At 40.1% G+C, this 22,035-nt stretch overlaps 1 protein-coding gene across 6 annotated transcripts in view; it reads right to left on the bottom strand.

Moving 5' to 3' along the window:
- FAM13C (family with sequence similarity 13 member C) overlaps nt 1-22,035 on the bottom strand; it is a 132,659-nt gene that overhangs the window by 70,079 nt on the left and 40,545 nt on the right. For all 6 annotated transcript variants that reach the window (XM_036828123.1, XM_036828124.1, XM_036828121.1 and 3 more), the window contains one exon: nt 1,443-1,561. In XM_036828123.1, coding sequence (XP_036684018.1) covers nt 1,443-1,561 — 119 coding nt within the window. The remainder of the gene's footprint in view (nt 1-1,442; nt 1,562-22,035) is intronic.

The following is a 22,035-nucleotide window of genomic DNA, read 5'->3' as shown; positions in this document are numbered from 1 at the left end:
GGGTCACTGCCTAAATTGATTCTAGTCAACCTAAAACAGCTTTGCTATAGTAAGGCCTCCAACAGGAAGGTGAGTGTCCCGATTAGCAGAGAAATCACAGGGCTGGGTCTTACTCGATCTGAGGTCAAGTAAGAATAAACAGACAAGAGATGGCAACCAGTGAGGAGGTGAGAAAAGGTGTCGAAGAATTCAACTGGATAATGGATCACCTTATTTTGGGGTCTCCATCAACCCTTTGGGGCTCTCTGATTCTAAAATTAGTACGTTGAATATTTTAAAGCACAACTTCACTATATATAAAATAGATAACTAATAAGGACCTACTGTATAGCACAGGGAACTCTTCTCAATACTCTGTAATGTATATGGGAAAAGAAGCTAAAAAGGAGTGGATATATGTATATGTATAACTGGTTCACTTTGCTGTACAGCAGAAACTAACACAACATTTTAAATCAACTATACTCTGATAAAAATTTTTTAAAAAGCACAATTTCATAGCACAGCCAATCTTGTCTGTCGTTGTTGATTCATTTAGACTCTGCTGCCTTAGAAAAAATTGCGAAAAGTCATGCCCAGAAGCACATCCCTCCCTTCCCACTGAGTGAGAGCTATGATTACACTGTACACAAGATCCTACAAAGACAGCTGACACAACTAGCAGTTGAATTCTTTCTTCTGTTTATTTCCAGAAGAGACTTTCCATAGACAGCTGCAAGGCCAGGCTCCCATCCGAATGCCATGCCAACCTTGCTTCGGACAGCCTCCCATCCACATTCTTGCCCTGACCCAGGGCCGTCTCTAGCAGGTCCGGGAGACCAGAGGGGTCAGCCCCAGGGCCACCTCAGGGCTTAGAGACACCACCTGGATCAGCACAGGAGCCACGGCTGCTATGCTGCAATCAGACATCTGTAGGCTCAAATTCTGGCTCAGCCTTTTTCACTTGTACAATATCAGTCAAGTGCCTTGACGTCTCAGCCTCAGGCTCCTTCTCCATAAAATGGGGCTAGGGGTACCCACTTTTCGGGGAAGGAGTGAGGGCTAAATGACAGAATATGCGAAAAGCAATTGGCCTGACTTCTACACTGTCATAGCCAATTACCATCATCACAGAAGAAAACCCACTCCTCTCTAGCGTGGAATGAAAGACGACAAAATGGAATCAGCATTTCTCTCTCTCAGGGCAGGACAGTCTCCGCTCCTCTCTGAGCCTTAAGGCTGATTATCTTCAAACTGAAGGCAGAGAAAGTAGGTTACTTACATTTCCCTTAGACTCAATGATTCTCCTTCTAGGCCCCTTTAAGGAGCTTCTCTGACCTTCAAGGGATGCCAGCAAAAGTCAGAAAGCCTTGCCTCTTGTGCAGGGGTAGCAAGCACAGGTGTTAGCGTTTCTGGGAAAGGACCCCAAGGCCCAGTGCAACTTCTGACAACAAGGGACCCACCTTCGTTGAGCTCGCACGGTTTCTTGGCACCTGAAGGTGTGGTTCTGTGGACTGTCCTGAGCTGGCGTTCCTGTTCTCCCCCGACACTCTGACTGGCTGGGTACCACATGCTCTGTCTCCTGCAAGAAAAATAGGAAAAGTAGATGAACTGTCCGCAGCCAGCAGTTCCACAGTGTTCTCCGGCGGGGTGTGGGCCACAGGGCAGGGCAGCAGCCGTACAAAACACACGCTACCAAGGGCTGTGGGGAAGGGGGCCCATGAGTGATCCGAAACGTAAAAAGCCTCTTTCTAACAGTCAGTTGCTGCAAGATTTCAGAATAAAGAAAAAATAATAATAACCTAAAATTTACAATTTATTTTTTATATTAAAAATATGAGAGAAGAGTATTTAATGAATAGATTTGCAAATACAATTTCTAGAATATTTATAGCATAAGCTCATTTTTGCACAAACATGTATGAATGTACACACAGACACACACACACACACAAATTGGCATCAAGTAAACCAAAATCTTAACAGGGACTAACACTTAAGATGTCATTTCTTTTTTCTTTTGGGTACTCATCTATACAATAATCATACATTATTCCTATAATAAGAAAGAACTTTAATCTGAAAACCAAGGAACAAGTCATTTTTATAAAATCCAAATCCCAAGTATGCTTGGTACTCTCCCCTCCCCTCCCCTCCCCCCCCCCAAACACACGCGCACACACACCCCTACACCTGTCGTTGGCTACACTGAATCCAAAGAAATCACTATGTTGGTCCCATTATCCCATGAGAAACCCCACTCATTAATTTACAAAAACTCCAGAAGCTAATTCTAGAGAGTATCATAAACACACCAAAGCCAAAATGAATCTGTATTCAATACAAGGACACACAAACCCAAAATGAAAGATTTTTATATGTTCAGCAGTTGAACCACTACAGTATTTGAAGAATGCCAAACCTCTGACAAATTTTCCATGGGATAAAACAGCCCCTCTTTACCTGATAAATGAAATACTAAAACCAAAATCAGTGAGAAACTCAGAAAATCCAGATGGCTACTGTCATGCGGTCAAAATATTCATGTGATGCAGTGAACTTGGGTCTGACGGTGCAGTATATACTGTGGTGACAATACAGACGAAGCTCCCCTCTTAGGGGTATGGGCTGAAGTCAGTACAAGTGCCAATATGTCAGGTGTCTCAATATGTCAGAAATCATTTTTCTAAAATATTGTACTAGAACAATTTGGTGGGGCTATTTGCCAAGTAGCCATCACAAGCTTCTAGAGCAAAATCATAGGAATGCCTTCCTATTAGAGGGGTAAAATGGAAAGTGGGAGCAGAGTTGAGGAAAAGGAATGAATTAGAACTACCAAGATCCTTTCTTTAATTTTTCTAAGCCTCCAGCTTCAGGCAAGAAGACACACCACATGAAAGGGTTCCATTAGTATCCAATAGTTCCCTAGACATAGTAGTTGCTTGTGAAAAATTCTACAGCTATTCAAATACTGGCCAAGTTTCCCTAAACAATGGTTTTCAAGTGAGACAGCTCTCCTTGCAAGTATGCTAGGTATGTGACCTTAGGCAAATCACATCCATTATCTGGACCTCAGTTTCCTTGTCTGTAAAATGGAGATAATACTCCAAGCTCACAAGGTTGTTGAACAAGATGCTCTTTTACTACTTACCAACTGGAGGCACACAGTGGATGGGAGCTACTGATGATGTTAACAGTCCTTTTACAAAAATTCCCTCGAAGCTCAGTGTTCTGAAACTGGTGTTAAGGAAATCCTTGGAGACTTAACCCAAGTGAGTTCAGCAAAAGCAAACTTATTTTTGTGGTGGGATGCTTGTTTCAGGTTTCTATACTAACAATATTATTTCAAACATCGTATTTAGAAGCCACCCTACTTGTAGACCTAAAGAAATGGCCCTTCTCATTTCTAAACAATTTAAACCAGAAATTTCCAGAAATTTCCATTCCTTTAAAACTTAACCCTTTTAAGAAAGAGTAGTTTTTTTTCCCCCAAAGACAGTGTTTTATCTAATCCTTTGAACCCACGGAGGTTGAGAAGGGTTACAGGCCACACACTGCTGGATTCCCGTGGATTTTACAAACAAAAGCAAAAATAAATAAATGGCAATATGTCAAACTAAAAAGCTTTTGTACAGCAAAGAAAATGATCAACAAAATGAAAAGGCAGCCTACTGAATGGGAAAAGATATTTGCAAATCATGTATCCAATAAGGGGCTAATATCCAAAATATACAAAGAACTCACACAACTCAATAACAAAAAGAAATCTGATTAAGAAATGGGCAGAGGACCTGAATAGACATTTTTCCAAGGAAGACATACAGACGGCCAACAGACACAGGAAAAGATGCTCAACATCACTAATCATCAGGGAAACGCAAATCAAAACCACAGTGAGATATCATCTCACACTTGTCAGAATGTCTTTTTGATAATAGCCAACAAATAAATGTTGGTGAGGATGTAGAGAAAAGGGGACCCTCATGAACTTTTGGTGGGAATGTAAATTGGTTCAGCCACTATGGAAAACAGTATGGAGTTTTCTCAAAAGATTAAAACTAGAACTACCTTATGACCCAATGATTCCACTTCTGGGTACTTATCCAGAGAAAATGAAAATAGTAATTTGAAAAGATATATGCACCCCTATGTTCATTGCAGCATTATTTACAATAGCCAAGATATGAAAGCAATCTAAGTGTCCATTGATAGAAGAGGGGATAAAAAGGATGGTATAAACACACACACACACACACACTGAATATTACCCAGTCATAAGAAAAGAATGAAATCTTGCCATTTGCAGCAACATGGATGGACCTAGAGGGCATTACGCTAAGTGAAATAAGTCAGACAGAGAAGGACAAATACTGTATGATTTCACTTACATATGGAACCTAAACAACAAAACAAATGAACAAGCAAAACAAAACAGAAACAGACACGTGGATACAGAGAACAGCACTGACGATCACCAGAAGAAAGGTGGGTGGGAGATCGTGCAATATAGGTGAAGGGGATTCAAGAGGTATAAACTTCCAGTTATAAAATAAGTCACAGGTAAGTTATGTACAACATAGGGAATATATTCAACAATATTGTAGCAACTTTGTACAGTGACAGATGGTTACTAGACATATCATGGTGATCAATGTGTTATACATACAAATGTTGAACCACTATGTTGTACACCTGAAACTAATACAACATTAAATGTCAACTATACTTCAATAAAAAAAGCAATCACCTACTACATATCAAGGATGTTGATAGTTAGGAGGGTTATATAAAAGTGAATAAGACATCCTTGTCCCGAAGAACTTTAAAATCTGTTTCTAACAAAAACTAAAGTGTGAGAGGGCAGACACTAACTTGCCTACTTCTGTGTTAATGTGTTTGTCAAATGGGCAGGTCCAAACTGACCAAGGGAACAAGGGAAGTAGAAGCCAAGAACTTCTCCAGGTTTGTCTTCCTGCCACCTGCTCAGGCATAGTCTGGATGGGGCATCTGTAAGAGGAGTCATCCTACATCTTTTCCTGCTCCCAACCGTGCTCTTCTACCCTTCAACCTCACCTCCCGCATGTCCCAAGCCCAGCCTCAGTAAAGTGATTTGTGGGTTTTCTGCTTATATGCAGGAACAAACAAATTGATTAAGATCTGAGATATTTCATAAGAAAGATATTTCTCGAAGAAAGATATTTCATACTAAAACAAATGTTACTTTGGTTATATTCTGATCCATGAGCAGAGGCTAGGATAGTATACACAATGACAAGAGCAAAGCTGTCTACTAATCAGGTTCAGAGGCTCAAAACCACTTCTGAGTTAAGGAAAAAAACAGGTGTCCCTAAGTAGAAATGATGAAATATGATATTTTGTCCTTGTTGGGATTTTAGTGAGTTCAGCTGGCTCATAAAGAACTTGAGAGAATCTAGTTTTAGTCCAATGGCATGTCCACTGCTTCAGGCCCTTCCAAGTTTTACAATTTGTACAAATCCATGACCCAGAAGAAAGAATTTTCCAACCTCATTCCAGTTTTTGCCCATCTGCTCTAGTATGCCCAGAGTATTACCCTGGGGCCTCACAGACATATGCATCTTCTAAATCTTCCTTCCAAGATGTGGCGAGTCAAAACAGTCACTTTTTTCAATCTTCTCACACTTGAGGGTTTATCTATGACCATTCTATTCTGAAATTGATTTAGAATGTTATTTCCTCCGATTGCTGGCTTAAATTTTAAATTAAATGGCTTTATAACTAATCACTCCATTGTTAATAAAAATGTCTTGCATTTATGAGAGCGTGTTCTTCCCAAGAGCTCTAATTACTACATGATTAATGCATCTGATATCTCCATAGTTCAGAAGAGCACATATTTCCAGCTCTTAGAACAAACAGGAAAAGTGTCATAAATATACCCTATCCTATATTACCCTAAAGTTCCTATTATCTTAAACCTGCACATGTCTGTGAAAGTGACTTAAAGTCCTTCTGAATAATTGGGAGTTTTAAAGACTTTCACCCCTGATTAAAAGAACTATTTGTTATTATCACATTCATTTCATAATTGGGGGAAAGGAAACCCTGGAAGAGATTATTTAAATTTCTTTTAAAAAATGTGCATCTGATTATTAATGTTCTGACCCCTTAAGAAACAGGGAACGTAGATCACTATCTCTTCAGTCCTATCAGTCCCATTTTTAAAATAATTTCTGCCTACCTTAGTCACTATTTCAACAAAGAATAAAGTAAGTCATGTAGGAAGGCAGGCATCGGTTCAAAATCCACACATATTCCCAAAGTAGAATCTCCTCTGATCCTATTTCCTTACCTGTAATACAGAGATATCACCTAGTTTACTGCTTAGAGTTGTAAGAATTTCTAGTAGAAAACAGACATTCAAATTATATTGTCTATCTTGTCCACTTTCCAAATAACATTCACTGAGTGCCTGATCTGTACCAACACTAAACTAGGCATGTTTAACCTATATTTCCTCATTTAAAACTAGGAGGTGGATTTTACTCTCCCAGTTTTCTGCAGTGAGAATAAGAATAATCAAGAGAAGACAAGAAAGATGACTAACCTAGGACAGAAAGATTGTCTTTTACACAAGAGATGTCTTCCTGAAGACCTTGAAAAATCTAACTGAGATTTATATATTTTAAGACCATTCCCATAAAAGAAGATATTGGGTATTTCTGTTCACTAGCTAAAGTGGAAATATTTCAATAAAATAAACACAGCTTATAATTCAATAGAACCAAACAGCTTTGAAATTATGCAAATCTTGATAAATCTAGGGGGAGAATTACACTATTTCAAATTGTTTGCATTGAGAGACTTAATACTTTATATTCAATATTTAATTCAAAATTGCATGAAATAGGACCATACTGTTCCACTTGAGCTAGAGAACCCAGATCCTAATCCCAATCTTCTAAATCCAAATTTGGAGTTCTGTCCACTATGTTTCAACATCCCAAATTTACTCTTGTCAAATGACAAAAGTAAAACAATTTGTAACTAGTTTGATGTCCTTTACTCAAGAGGAAACAAACCATGGGTTGGGGAATACAGTACCTATTAAGCAACAGAACACTGTTCCTGAGGGATTTTAGGCAAGAGTGAGTATTATACAGCATTAGAAGAGGCAACACAGAAACAGGGCATGATTGGCTAAGAGGATGGGGATTTCCTTATAAGGCTAGCAGGGCCTATCTTCTTGTGTAAGGTAAACTAACTAAAGATGAGTTGGAGGATTGTAATTGATGTGTGTTAGGTTTCCTGGACAGGTGCTTCCAGTAAGCGCAGGCTGACTTAGGCATTGGAAGTCCCGGCCAGAGCCATTAGGCAAGAAAAGAAATGAAAGTCATCTAAATGGGAGGAAGAAGAAGTAAAACTGTCACTATTTGCAGATGACATTATACAGAGAAAACACTAAAGCCTCTACAAAAAGGGGAGACCTTCAAGATGGCATAGGAGTAAGACGTGGAGATCATCTTCCTCCTCACAAATACATCAGAAATACACCTACATGTGGAACAACTCCTGCAGAACACCTACTGAACACTGGCAGGAGACCTCAGACTTCCCCAAAGGCAAGAAACTCCCCACGTACCTGCGTAGGGCAAAAGAAAAAACAGACAAAAGAATAGGGATGGGACCTGCACGTTGCAGAGGGAGCTGTGAAGGAGGAAAGGTTTCCACACACTAGGAAGGCCCTTCACTGGTGGAGGTGGGGGGTCGGGGTTGGGGGGAACCTTCGGAGCCACGGAGGAGAGAGCAGCAACAGGGGTGCAGAGGGCAAAGCCGAGAGATTCCTACACAGAGGATCAGTGCTGCCCAGCACGCACCAGCCTGAGAGGCTTGTCTGCTCACCCACCAGGATGGGTGGGGGGCTGGGAGCTGAGGCTCAGGCTTCGGAGGTCAGATCCCAGGGAGAGGACTGGGGTTGGCTGCGTGAACACAGCCTGAAGGGGGCTAGTGGGCCACAGCTAGCCGGGAGGGAGTCCGGGAAAAAGTCTGGAGCTGCCGAAGAGGCAAGACACCACTGTTTCAGGGTGCGCGAGGAGAGAGGATTCAGAGCACCACCTAAATGAGCTTCAGAGACAGGCGCGAGCCATGGCTATCAGCGCGGACCCCAGAGACGGGCATGAAACGCTAAGGCTGCTGCTGCAGCCACCAAGAAGCCTGTGCACAAGCACAGGTCACTATCCACACCTCTCCTCCCGGGAGCCTGTGCGGCCCACCACTGCCAGGGTACCATGATCCAGGGATGACTTCCCCGGGAGAACACACGGTGCGCCTCAAGCTGGTGCAATGTCATGCTGGCCTCTGCTGCCACAGGCTCGCCCCACATTCCATACCCCCCCCAGCCCCAGTGGCCTGAGTGAGCCAGAGCCCTCTAATCAGCCGCTCCTTTAACCCTGTCCTGTGTGAGCGAAGAACAGATGCCCTCAGGTGGCCTACATGCAGAGGCAGGGCGATATCCAAAGCTGAACCCCAGGAGCTGTGCAAAGAAAGAAGAGAAAGGGATATCTCTCCCAGCACCCTCAGGAGCAGCAGATTAAACCTCCACAATCAATTTGATGTACCCTTCATCAGGGGAATACCTGAATAGACAACGAATCATCCCAAAATTGAGGCGGTGGACTTTGGCAGCAACTGTAGACTTGGGGTTTGCTTTCAGCATCTAATTTTTTTCTGGTTTATGTTTATCTAATTTAGTATTTACAGTTTATTATCATGGTAGATTTGTTATTGATTTGGTTGCTCTGTCCTTCTTTTTATATATATATATATATTTTTTTTTTTCCTTTTTCTCTCTTTCTGAGTGTGTATATGTATGCTTCTTTGTGTGATTCTGTCTGTATAGCGTTGCTTTTACCATTTGTCCTAGGATTCTGTCCGTCTATTTTTTTTCATTTATTTATTTTTTCTAGTATAGTTTTTAGCACTTGTTATCATTGGTAGATTTGTTTTTTGGTTTGGTTACTCTCTTCTTTCTTTCGTTCTTTTATTTCTTACTTTAAAATTTTTTTATTTTTAACAATTATTTTAATTTTTAATTTTAATAACTTTATTTTATTTTTTTCTTTCTTTCATTCTTTTTTCCTCCCTTTTCTTCTGAGCCATGTGGCTGACAGGGTCTTGGTGCTCTGGCTGGGTGTCAGGCCTGTGCCTCTTGGGTGGGAGAGCTGAGTTCAGGACATTAGTCCACCAGAGACCTCCCAGCTCCATGTAATATCAAACAGCAAAAGCTCACCCAGAGATTACCATCTCAACGTTAAGACCCAGCTCCACTCAACGACCAGCAAGTCACAGTGCTGGACACCCTATGACAAACAACTAGCAAGACAGGAACACAACCCCACCCATTAGCAGAGAGGCTGCCTAAAATCATAATAAGGTCACAGACACCCCACAACACACCACCGGACAAGGTCCTGCCCACCAGAAAGACAAGATCCAGCCTCATCCACCAGAACACAGGCACCAGTCCCCTCCACCAGGAATCCTATGCAACCCACTGAACCAATCCTAGCCACTGGGGGCAAACACCAAAAACAACACGAACTGTGAACCTGCAGCCTGAGAAAAGGAGACCCCAAACTCAGTAAGTTAAGCAAAATGAGAAGACAGAGACAGACACAGCAGATGAAGGAGCAAGGTAAACACCCACTAGACCAAATAAATGAAGAGGAAATAGGCAGTCTACCTGGAAAATAATGCAGAGTAATGATAGTAAAGATGATCCAAAATCTTGGAAATAGAATGGAGAAAATACAAAAAACGTTTAAGAAGGACCTAGAGGAACTAATGAGCAAGCAAACAATGATGAACAACACAATAAATGAAATTAAAAATTCTCTAAAAGGAATCAATAGCAGAATAACTGAGGCAGAAAAACGGATAAGTGACCTGGAAGATAAAATAGTGGAAATAACTACCGCATAGCAGAATAAAGAAAAAAGAATGGAAAGAATTGAGGACAGTCTTAGAGACCTCTCGGACAACATTAAACGCACCAACATTCGAATTATAGGGGTCCCAGAAGAAGAAGAGAAAAAGAAAGGGACTGAAAAAATATTTGAAGAGATTATAGTTGAAAGCTTCCCTAATATGGGAAAGGAAATAGTCAATCAAGTACAGGAAACACAGAGCGTCCCATACAGGATAAATCCAAGGAGAAACACGCCAAGACACATATTAATCAAACTATCAAAAATTCAATACAAAGAAAAAATATTAAAAGCAGCAAGGGAAAAACAACAAATAACATACAAGGGAATCCCCATAAGGTTAACAGCTGATCTTTCAGCAGAAACTCTGCTAGCCAGAAGGGAGTGGCAGGACATATTTAAAGTGATGAAAGGGAAAAACCTACAACCAAGATTACTCTGCCCAGCAAGGATCTCATTCAGATTCGATGGAGAAATTAAAACCTTTACAGAAAAGCAAAAGCTAAGAGAATTCAGCACCACCAAACCAGCTTTACAACAAATGCTAAAGGAACTTCTCTAGGCAGGACACACAAGAGAAGGAAAAGACCTACAATAACACACCCAAAACAATTAAGAAAATGGTAATAGGAACATACATATCGATAATTACCTTAAATGTAAATGGATTAAATGCTCCAACCAAAAGACATAGACTGGCTGAATGGACACAAAAACAAGACCCATATATATGCTGTCTACAAGAGACCCACATCAGACCTAGGGACACATACACACTGAAAGTGAGGGGATGGAAAAAGATAGTCCATGTAAAGGGAAATTAAAAGAAAGCTGGAGTAGCAATACTCATATCAGATAAAATAGACTTTAAAATAAAGAATGTTACAAGAGACAAGGAAGGACACTACATAATGATCAAGGGATCAATCCAAGAAGAAGATATAACAAATGTAAATATTTATACACCCAACATAGGAGCACCTCAGTACACAAGGCAAATGCTAACAGCCATCAAAGGGGAAATCAACAATAACACAATCATAGTAGGGGACTTTAACACCCCACTTTCACCAATGGACAGATCATTCAAAATGAAAATAAATAAGGAAACACAAGCTTTAAATGACACATTAAACAACATGGAGTTAATTGATATTTACAGGACATTCCATCCCAAAACAACAGAATACATGCTCTTCTCAAGTGCTCATGGAACATTCTCCAGGATAGATCATATCTTGGGTCACAAATCAAGCCTTGGTAAATTTAAGATAATTGAAATCATATCAAGGATCATTTCTGACCACAACGCTATGAGACTAGATATCAATTACAGGAAAAAAGCTGTAAAAAATACAAACACATGGAGGCTAAACAATACACTATATAATAACCAAGAGATCACTGAAGAAATCAAAGAGGAAATCAAAAAATACCTAGAAACAAATGACAATGAAAACACAATGACCCAAACCTATGGGACGCAGCAAAAGCAGTTCTAAGAGGGAAGTTTACAGCAATACAATCCTAACTCAAGAAACAAGAAACATCTCAAATAAACAACCTAACCTTACACCTAAAGCAGTTAGAGAAAGAAGAACAAAAAACCCCCAAAGTTAGCAGAAGGAAAGAAATCATAAAGATCAGATCAGAAATAAATGAAAAAGAAATGAAGGCAACAATAGCAAAGATCAATAAAACTAAAAGCTGGTTCTTTGAGAAGATAAATAAAATTGATAACCATTAGCCAGACTCATCAAGAAAAAAAGGGAGAAGACTCAAATCAATAGAATTAGAAGTGAAAAAGGAGAAGTAACAAGTGACACTGTAGAAATACAAAGGATCATGAGAGAGTACTACAAGCAACTATAGGCCAATAAAATGGATACCCTGGAAGAAATGGACACATTCTTAGAAAAGCACAACCTTCCAAGACTGAACCAGGAAGAAATAGAAAATATAAACAGACCAATCACAAGCACTGAAATTGAAACTGTGATTAAAAATCTTCCAACAAACAAAAGCCCAGGACCAGATGGCTTCACAGGCGAATTCTATCAAACATTTAGAGAAGGGCTAACACCTACCTTTCTCAACCTCTTTCAAAAAATATGAGGGAGGAACACTCCCAAACTCATTCTACAAGGCCACTATCACCCCGATACCAAAACCAGACAAAGATGTCACAAAGAAAGAAAACTGCAGGCCAATATCACTGATGAACATAGATGCAGAAATCCTCAACAAAATACTAGCAAACAGAATCCAACAGCACATTAAAAGGATCATACACCAAGATCAAGTGGGGTTTATCCCAGGAATGCAAGGAATCTTCAGTATATGCAAATCAATCAATGTGATACACCATATTAACAAATTGAAGGATAAAAACCATATGATCATCTCAATAAATGCAGAAAAAGCTTTCGACAAAATTCAACACCCATTTATGATAAAAACCCTCCAGAAAGGAGGCATAGAGGGAACTTACCTCAACATAACAAAGGCCATATATGACAAACCCACACCCAACATCGTTCTCAAGGGTGAAAAACGGAAACCATTTCCACTAAGATCAGGAACAAGACAAGGTTGTCCACTCTCACCACTATTATTCAACATAGTTATGGAAGTTTTAGCCACAGCAATCAGAGAAGAAAAAGAAATAAAAGGAATTCAAATCGGAAAAGAAGTAAAGCTGTCACTGTTTGCAGATGACATGATACTATACATAGAGAATCCTAAAGATGCCACCAGAAAACTACAAGAGCTAATCAATGAATTTGGTAAAGTAGCAGGATACAAAATTAATGCACAGAAATCTCTTGCATTCCTATACACTAATGATGAAATATCTGAAAGAGAAATTAAGGAAACACTCCCATTTACCACTGTCACAAAAAGAATAAAATACCTAGGAATAAACCTATCTAAGGAGACAAAAGACCTGAATGCAGAAAACTATAAGACACTGATGAAAGAAATTAAAGAGGATACAAACAGATGGAGAGAGATACCTTGTTCTTGGATTGGAAGAATCAACATTGTGAAAATGACTATACTACCCAAAGCAATCTACAGTTTCAATGCAATCCCTATCAAATTACCAAAGGCACTTTTCACAGAACTAGAACAAAAAATTTCACAATTTGTATGGAAACACAAAAGACCCCGAATAGCCAAAGCAATCTTGAGAAAGAAAAACGGAGCTGGAGGAATCAGGCTCCTGGACTTCAGACTATCCTTCAAAGCTACAGTAATCAAGACAGTATGGTACTGGCACAAAAACAGAAATATAGATCAATGGAACAGGATACAAAGCCCAGAGATAAACCCACGCACATATGGTCACTTTATTTTTGATAAAGGAGTTGAGAATATACAATGGAGAAAAGACAGCCTCTTCAATAAGTGGTACTGGGAAAACTGGACAGCTACATGGAAAAGAATGAAATTAGAACAGTCCCTAACACCATACACAAAAATAAACTCAAAATGGATTAAAGACCTAAATGTAATGCCAGATACTATAAAACTCTTAGACGAAAACATAGGCAAAACACTCTATGACATAAATCACCACAAGATCCTTTTTGACCCACCTCCTAGAGAAATGGAAATAAAAACAAAAATAAACAAATGGGACCTAATGAAACTTAAAAGCTTTTGCACAGCAAAGGAAACCATAAACAAGACTCAAAGCCAACCCTCAGAATGGGAGAAAATATTTGCAAATGAAGCAACTAACAAAGGATTAATCTCCAAAATTTATAAGCAGCTCATGCAGCTCAATATCAGAAAAACAAACAACCGAATCCAAAAATGGGCAGAAGACCTAAATAGACATATCTCCAAAGAAGATATACAGATTGCCAACAAACACATGAGAGGATGCTCAGCGTTATTAATCATCAGAGAAATGCAAGTCAAAGCTACAATGAGGTATCACCTCACACCGGTGAGAATGGCCATCATCAAAAAATCTACAAACAATAAATGCTGGAGAGGGTGTGGAGAAAAGGGAACCCTCTTGCACTGTTGGTGGGAATGTAAATTGATACAGGCACTACGGAGAACAGTATGGAGGCTCCTTAAAAAACTAAAAATAGAACTACCATACAACCCAGCACTCCCACTACTGGGCATATTCCCTGAGAAAACCATAATTCAAAAAGAGTCATGTACCACAATGTTCACTGCAGCTCTATTTACAATAGCCAGGACATGGAAGCAACCTAAGTGTCCATTGACAGATGAATGGATAAAGAAGATGTGGCACATATATACAGTGGAATATTACTCAGCCATTAAAAGAAATGAAATTGAGTTATTTGTAGTGAGGTGGATGGATCTAGAGTCTGTCATACAGAGTGAAGTAAGTCAGAAAGAGAAAAACAAATACTGTATGCTAACACATACATATGGAATCTAAAAAAAAAGAAAAAAATGGTTCTGAAGAACCTAGGGCCAGGACAGGAATAAAGACACAGACGTAGAGAATTGATTTGAGGACACGGGGAGGGCGAAGGATAAGCTGGGACAAAGTGAGAGAGTGGCATGGACTTATATATACTGCCAAATGTAAAACAGATAGCTAGTGGGAAGCAGCTGCATAGCACAGGGAGATCAGCTTGGTGCTTTGTGACCACCTTGATGGGTGGGATAGGGAGGGTGGGAGGGAGATGCAAGAGGAAGGGGATATGGGGATATATGTATATGTATAGCTGATTCACTTTGTTATAAAGCAGCAACTAACACACCATTGTAAAGCAATTATACTCCAATAAAGATGTTAAAAAAAAATTTTTTTTAAAGAATCTGCAAAGAAATAGAATAAACAAATTCAGTAAAGGTGCAGTATGCAAAATCAATACACAAAAATCTGTTGTGTTTCTATACACTAGTAAGAAACTATTAGATAAATTAAGAAAACAATCCCATTTACAATTGCATCAAAAAGAATAAAATACCTAGGAATAAATTTAACCAAGGAGGTGAAAGACCTGTACCTTAATAAGACACTGATGAAAGAAATTGAAAAAGACACAAATAAATGGAAACATATTCAATGCTCATAGACTGGAAGAATTAAGAGTGTTAAAATTTCCACATCACCCGAAGCAATCTACAAATTCAATACAATCCTGTCAAAATTTCAATGGCATTTTTCACAGAACTAAAACAAGTAATTCTAAAATTTGTATGGAACCACAAAAGGCACCAAATAGCCAAAGCAATCTTGAGAAAGAAGAACAAGGCTGGAGGTAACATGCTCTCTGATTTCAAACTATATTGCAAATCTTTACTAATCGAAACAGTATGGTATTGGCAATAAAAACAGACACATAGATCAATGGAACAGAACAGAGCCAAGAAATAAAGCTACGCATATGTAGTCAATTAATTTATGACAAAGGAGAGACAAGAATGTCTCCTTTGGGAAAACTGGACAGCCATGTGCAAAAGAATAAATGGTGTTGGGAAAACTGGACAGCCATGTGCAAAAGAATGAAAGTAGACCACTATCTTACACCATACACAAAAATTAACTCAAAATTGATTAAAGACTTGAATGTAAGACCAGAAACCATCAAACACCTAGAAGAAAACATACATGTAAGTTTCATGACATCACTCTTAGCCATATTTTTTTGGATCTACTCCAAAGACAATGGCGACAAAAGCAAAAGTAATCAAATGAGACTACATCACACTATAAAGCATCTTTACAGTTAAGGAAACCACCAACAAAATAAAAAGGCAACCTACTGAATGGGACAAGATATTTGCCAATCATGAATCTATAGGGGGCTAATATCCAAAATATAAAGAACTCATACAACTCAATAACAAAAAAACAACCCAATTAAAAAGTGGGCAGAGGATTTGAGAAGATATTTTTCCAAGGAAGACATAAAAATGGCCAACAAGCACATGAAAAGATGCTCAACATCACTAAATCTCAGGGAAATGCAAGTAAAAACAACAAGATAATATCTCACACCTGTCAGAATGGCTATTATTAGAAAGACAGGTAACAAGTGTTGAGGAGGAAGTGGAAAAAAGGGAACCTTTGTGTACTATAGGCGGGAACATAAATTGGTGCAGCCACTCTAGAAAACAGTATGAAGGTTACTCCAAAAACTAAAAATAGAACTATCTAATGGTCCAACCATTTCACTCCTGGGTATTTACCTGAAGAAAAGGAAAACACTAACTTGAAAAGATGTATGCACCCCAATGTACATAGTAGCATTATTCACAATAGCCAAGATATGGAAGCAGCCTAAGTATCCATTGACAGATGAATGGATAAAGAAGATGTGGTACATATATACAATGGAATACTACTCAGCCATAAAAAAGAATGAAATCTTGCCATTTACAACAACATGGATGGACCTTGAGGGTATTTTGCTAAGTGAGATGAGTCAGGCAGAGAAAGACTAATACTGCATGATTTTACTTATATGTGGAAGCTAAAAACCAAACCAACAAACATACAAAACTCAAATACAAAGAACAGAACAATGATTATCAGAGGGGAAAGGGGTTAGAGGTTAGCAAAAATGGTGAAGGAGGTCAGTTTTATGGTGATGGATGGAAACTAGACTTATTGTAGTGATCACTTTGTAGTGTATGCCAAGGTCAAATTATTATGTTATACTCTGAAACTAATATGTTATATACCAAATTTACCTCAATTGAAAAAAAAAAAAAGATTTCTTTATAGTGGAGGATTCCCTGATGGTTTTTAACAGCTGACTTGTGCCTACTTAGGTTTTGATGTTCCCTTGGTCAAAAAAGTCTGAGTTTCTTCTCTTTATTTATTTCCCCAAATCCCCCAGCAGTTTATGCTGTGGAGGCTTACCTGGCAGCTTTGTGAGTTCCCTAACAGCTGCCATCTTGCTTTCTTTAGATTGAGGGGTAACTATTATTTTCCCTTGAAAGAATCCTCCCTAATTCAACCAGATTTACTGTTTCTGGCTGCCTGTGCACAATTCCTGAGACCTTAAGCCTCACCATGAAAACCTAGAGGCTCTCACACCCCAATTTTCCACCTGGAAAAAGTAGGACAAACAAACTCAAAGAGCTCAGAATGCAAAAGAAGCAGAACTCCACCTGAGAGAAGCTTCCTGGAGATCCCACAGAGAGGCCCAAAAGGCAGCAAACCAAGATGGCTCTGTTGGTACCTTCATCTGCATCTATGGCGCCGTCCCCGGAATCTTCAGCACCTATTTTCCAGTCCCATCTCATCACCACTGTCCAATGACCAAACTAAAACAACTTGGTAACGAGTGTGATATCTTTCATCCAAGGGGCTACAATCCGTGGATTGGGAAAGTAGAGGGCCTCACGATCAGTGGACCGCTCTTCCCAAAGGATACTGGGCAAGCGTGAGTTTCAAAGAGCGTTCGAAGCAGCAACGTGGAAGGGGCGCATGATCGGCTAGGCGGACGGGAATTCCTTATAAGGCTGGTGGGTCTATTTTCTAGGGTAAGATAAACTAGCTAAAGCTGAGTTAGAGGATTGTGATTGGTTTGTGCTCAATTTCCTTGACAGGTGTTTCCCATAAGGGCAGGTTTAGGTTTGTGAGGTGGTCTGGGCCCCTGGGCGGCCTCTATTTTATGGGAACTGATAAACAAATTAACGTTATCACTGCAGACCCGAGAAGTATCCCATGCAAATCAGCGTGAAAGCAGTCACATTTAACAACATGTAACAGCTGGGGTGGGTGGTATTCAAGTGTAAAATCAAGAGAGCATACAATAGAGTATCAAAGAGGGTCTCCAGGCATTTGGGTTCTCAGTGGTACTGATTTTTGTTCCTCTGCAGCATGTGGATAAAGGACGCGGGACTCCAAAGTGAGAGAGGTTCATAAGGAAATGAAGGTCTTCCGATAATGAGTTTACACAGGTTGTAGCCAGCGGGGAGTGGCAGGTTTAACCAGCTGCACGAGAGGCAAGATTAGCCGCCTTGGGTGTTGGGACTGCCCCAAACCCAAGTACCCCGTTCCAGGAAGCCTCACGTCTGCTCCTGCCCCACCGAGGAGTTAGACCTTGTACAAGCCTGCAACTCTCCCACTCACTCCAACTGTAACGTGTCACTGAGTCTACAGAGGCCGCAAACAGGACGAAGCTCGAAGGAAAGCAGAAGGCAGGTGCTGGTCACCATTACTTCGCTCTACTCCCTAGTAGCACTGGTATCTCAAACTGCCACGCCCAGGCCCTGCGAAGTGCTTACGCTGACCTTTGAACCCGCCCGATCCCTCAAGGCGTGTGAAGCTTCTGACTTGACCATTCTAACCCCTAGGATTCAGGGACAGGACACGTCTTCAGCATTAGGGGCTTCCTGGGTTTCTGACTCCAGTGGACCCTTGAACAACACAGGGGTTAGGGGCACCTGACCCCCTACTCCCACCCCCAGTCGAAAATCTGTGTACTATTATCTCTGCCTCAAAAACCAAGGAATTGATAAGTGACTCACCCAAGGGCAGGAAGTTGAAACCATTTGGATAGAATGAGGACTTGCACCCTAGTTCTTTTGATTCCACATATTGTGCTCTCTAATCAACACAAACTTTTCCCCACACTTAGCTCATTTAAAGATCTGTAAAATGAAAACGGAGGTACTATATTTTTTGAAAAAGATCTGCATGGCCCAACCCATGCTGTTCAAGGGTCATCCGTACATTCATTTATCATTCACATATGCTCATTCACATATGCGGCTTCTATCAGGGGCTACATTCTGTGCTTGTCCTCATTCTTGCCCTCAGGGAGCTTGCAGTCTAGTGGTGGCAATGGTGGTGGCAGCCACACACAAGCTACTACAGTACAGTATGAGCAGTGCTGCAACAGGATACAGGTTTGTGTGAGATGCTCTGGGAACAGGTGGGAATGACACCAAACCCAGTTCATGGGAGAAGCATCCCTGAAGTGGTCTAAAGGATGAAGCAGAAACAGGGAGGCAGAATGTACCAAAGCAAACAGGTGTCAGCTAGAAATTGGCATGTTCCAGGAACTCAGAGCGGTTGGCGGTATATGCGGTGAGAGTCACACAGGTGGGGAGGTGACCAATGAGGCGGGCAAGGCACAGGCAGGGGCCACATCGTATGAGCCCTATGAGAGTTTGGGCTTTATTGTGAAGGCACTGGCAAGTCTCTGAATATTATAAGTAAGACATGTTTAGATTCGCACTGGAGAAGGATCATCTGGGACCTGTGAGGCAAGTGAATTCGAAGGTGAGGAGGGAAAGTGACAGAAAGAAGGGACAGTCAGACAATAGGGCACCCCAAGCAAGAGATGACTGTCACTTGGCATTACAGAGGTGGCAGTCAGAATGGAGAAAAGACTGACTGGTTTAAAAGATACTGAATCAGTGGAAACAACAGGCCTGGTGATTGACAGGATGTGGTTGAATGAAAAAGAGGATGGACTGAAGATGAGGCCAAATCTTGAGCTTGGAAAATGGGGTGAATAATATCGCTGCTCCCTGAGATGGAAACAGGAAGAGAAACGGTGTTCAGGACAAGTCGGGTGTCGTGCCTGTGCAGCATCGAAGCGGGCAATGATAAATAGATGGGCTGGGGTCCCAGAGCCAGACAGGGGCTGGGAATAAATGTTTGGAAATAAGCATGAAGGTGACTAACACTACAAGCGGAAGAATTGCATTCAGTATGTGCAGAGAGAGAAGAGAAAACCTAGACGAGAACCCTAGAAACACCAGTACTTATGGGACTGATGATATATTGTTAAATTAAAATTTAAGCTAAGAGTCTAAGTGTCCATCGACAGGTGAATGGATAAAGAAGATGTGGCACATATATACAATGGAATATTACTCAGCCACTAAAAGAAACAAAATTGAGTGATTTGTAGTGAGGTGGATGGACCTAGAGTCTGTCATACAGAGTGAAGTAAGTGAGAAAGAGAAAAACAAATACCGTGTTCTAACACATATATATGGAATCTAAAAAAAAAAAAAAAAAGGTCATGAAGAACCTCGGGGCAAGACGGGAATAAAGATGTAGACTTACTAGAGAATGGACTTGAGGACACGGGGAGGGGGAAGGGTAAGCTGGGACGAAGTGAGAGAGTGGCATGGACATATATACACTACCAAATGTAAAATAGATAGCTAGTGGGAAGCAGCCGCATAGCACAGGGAGATCAGCTTGGTGTTTTGTGACCACCTTGATGGGTGGGATAGGGAGGGTGGGAGGGAGACGCAAGAGGGAGGGGATATGGGGGTATATGTATATGTATACTTAATTCACTCTGTTATAAAGCAGAAACTAACACAACATTGTAAAGCAATTATACTCCAAAAAAGATGTTAAATAATTAATTAATTAATTAAAAAATTAAGCTGCAAAATAGTATATACAATAAGACCCCATGGAAGGGAATTCCCTGGTGGTCCAGTGGTTAGGACTCCACGCTTTCACTGCCAAGGACGTGGGTTCAATCCCTGGTCGGGGAACTAAGATCCCACAAGCCATGCAGGTCAGCCAAAAAAAAACCAAAAAAAAAAAAAAAAAAAAAAACAGTAAGCGCCCATGGGAAAGGTGGAGGGGATGATCAAATATGTGTGTGTATCTGACAGTGTGTGTACTGTTGTGTACTTATTTTTTTGTGGGACGTGTTAATTTATACTCTATTGTTTGAATTGTTTAATGAGTGTATATTGTTTTTATAATTTAACATAACAGTATTTCATTTTACAAACCTTTAAGAAACAGGAAGATGGGAAGGAAACCGCAAAGAAGACCAAGAAAGAGAAATGGGAAGAAAATGCAGAGAGAAGGAGGCTTATTGCCTGACCCTACTTACGTCTTATCTCACTGTAATGCTAAAGGATTTTAACTCTATGTGGGAAATCAGGGTAAGGCGAAAAAAGAAACAATAAATATTAGTAAGAATTCACCCAACCATATGACTTCTGTTTGAAAATGTTATAAATAATGTTCTCTAAAATAGATGCCACTGTTTCTTACATTCCAGGTATGTTAAATTTTAATAAAGACACACAATTTCCATCAGCAAGGAATCAAAAATTATGACCAAATGGGACAAGGGGTGCAGTGAGTCAGCACCTATAAATACGGTGACACAAGCATAAGCCCTCCTACTAGAACCCGGTCATATCCACAGGGCAGAGGCATGAAAGAAAGACATGATGGTACCTTTATAAAGTCTACACTCCCTTCTCTGCCCCACTGCCTCTTAAGCCTATGACTTAAGCTAGTGTCTCATTTTGACTTTAAAAGATTACTATAATTTCTGTGATTTTAGTATAAATTAAATATTTATGCATATTTTAAATCATCTCCCTCTGAGTTGAGATTTAAACTCCTCTAAATGCCTCTTTTTTACTATAGAATATTTCCTTCCCAGGAAAAAATCACCTTTTATTCCCCTTTTCACAGAGAAAGTGAGCAGCCTGTTGATATGGAAACTCTACCATGTTATTTTCTGAAATGATGAAACTATGTCTGTTATTCTTTGCTTTCAAATATCCCTCAGTGTTCCATTTCACAAGCTCCCTTGTTTATTTTATGTAGTTTAGCAAGAATCAAATTATTCTTCAGTTCCCAAAGCAGCCATGAGAAAAATCCAAAATTACCATCACAAAAATGACCCCAGCTCCTCAAGCTTCCCCACTGATGTCAAGCACAGGAGAACTAGGGCTCCTCAAATTCAGAAAAAGTTCCATACTCAATGAGCAGGTAGCAAAGGGGGCCTAAACTCTGTGGTTTCTTGACAGCTACTTATTCAAATACATACTGAATACTTTCTACAGTGCCAGGGATGGTTCTAGCCGTGGGACCACAGTGGAAAGTAAAACAGATCATCACTCAGGAAACCAACAACAACAAAAAAAAAAAAAAAAAGAAGAAGAAGAAAAAAAGGAGAAGACAGTTCTAGTTTTTGCCAAGTCAATGCATATTCCTCCCCATTTCCAACCTTCTACTGTAATAACAGATGATCAAATCAATAAGCCTAAGAGCACCACAAGATACATAATATCTTCTGAGAAGATCCCTCTGTGCCCTGATCACCTTTCAACTCATATCCTTTGCCCTCTC

The sequence above is a fragment of the Balaenoptera musculus genome, chromosome 16 (genome assembly GCF_009873245.2).
Source record: "Balaenoptera musculus isolate JJ_BM4_2016_0621 chromosome 16, mBalMus1.pri.v3, whole genome shotgun sequence".
In the NCBI taxonomy this organism is placed as follows: Eukaryota; Metazoa; Chordata; class Mammalia; order Artiodactyla; family Balaenopteridae; genus Balaenoptera; species Balaenoptera musculus.
Note: the sequence above shows the minus strand (reverse complement) of the source record. Positions and strands in the feature narration are given on the sequence as shown.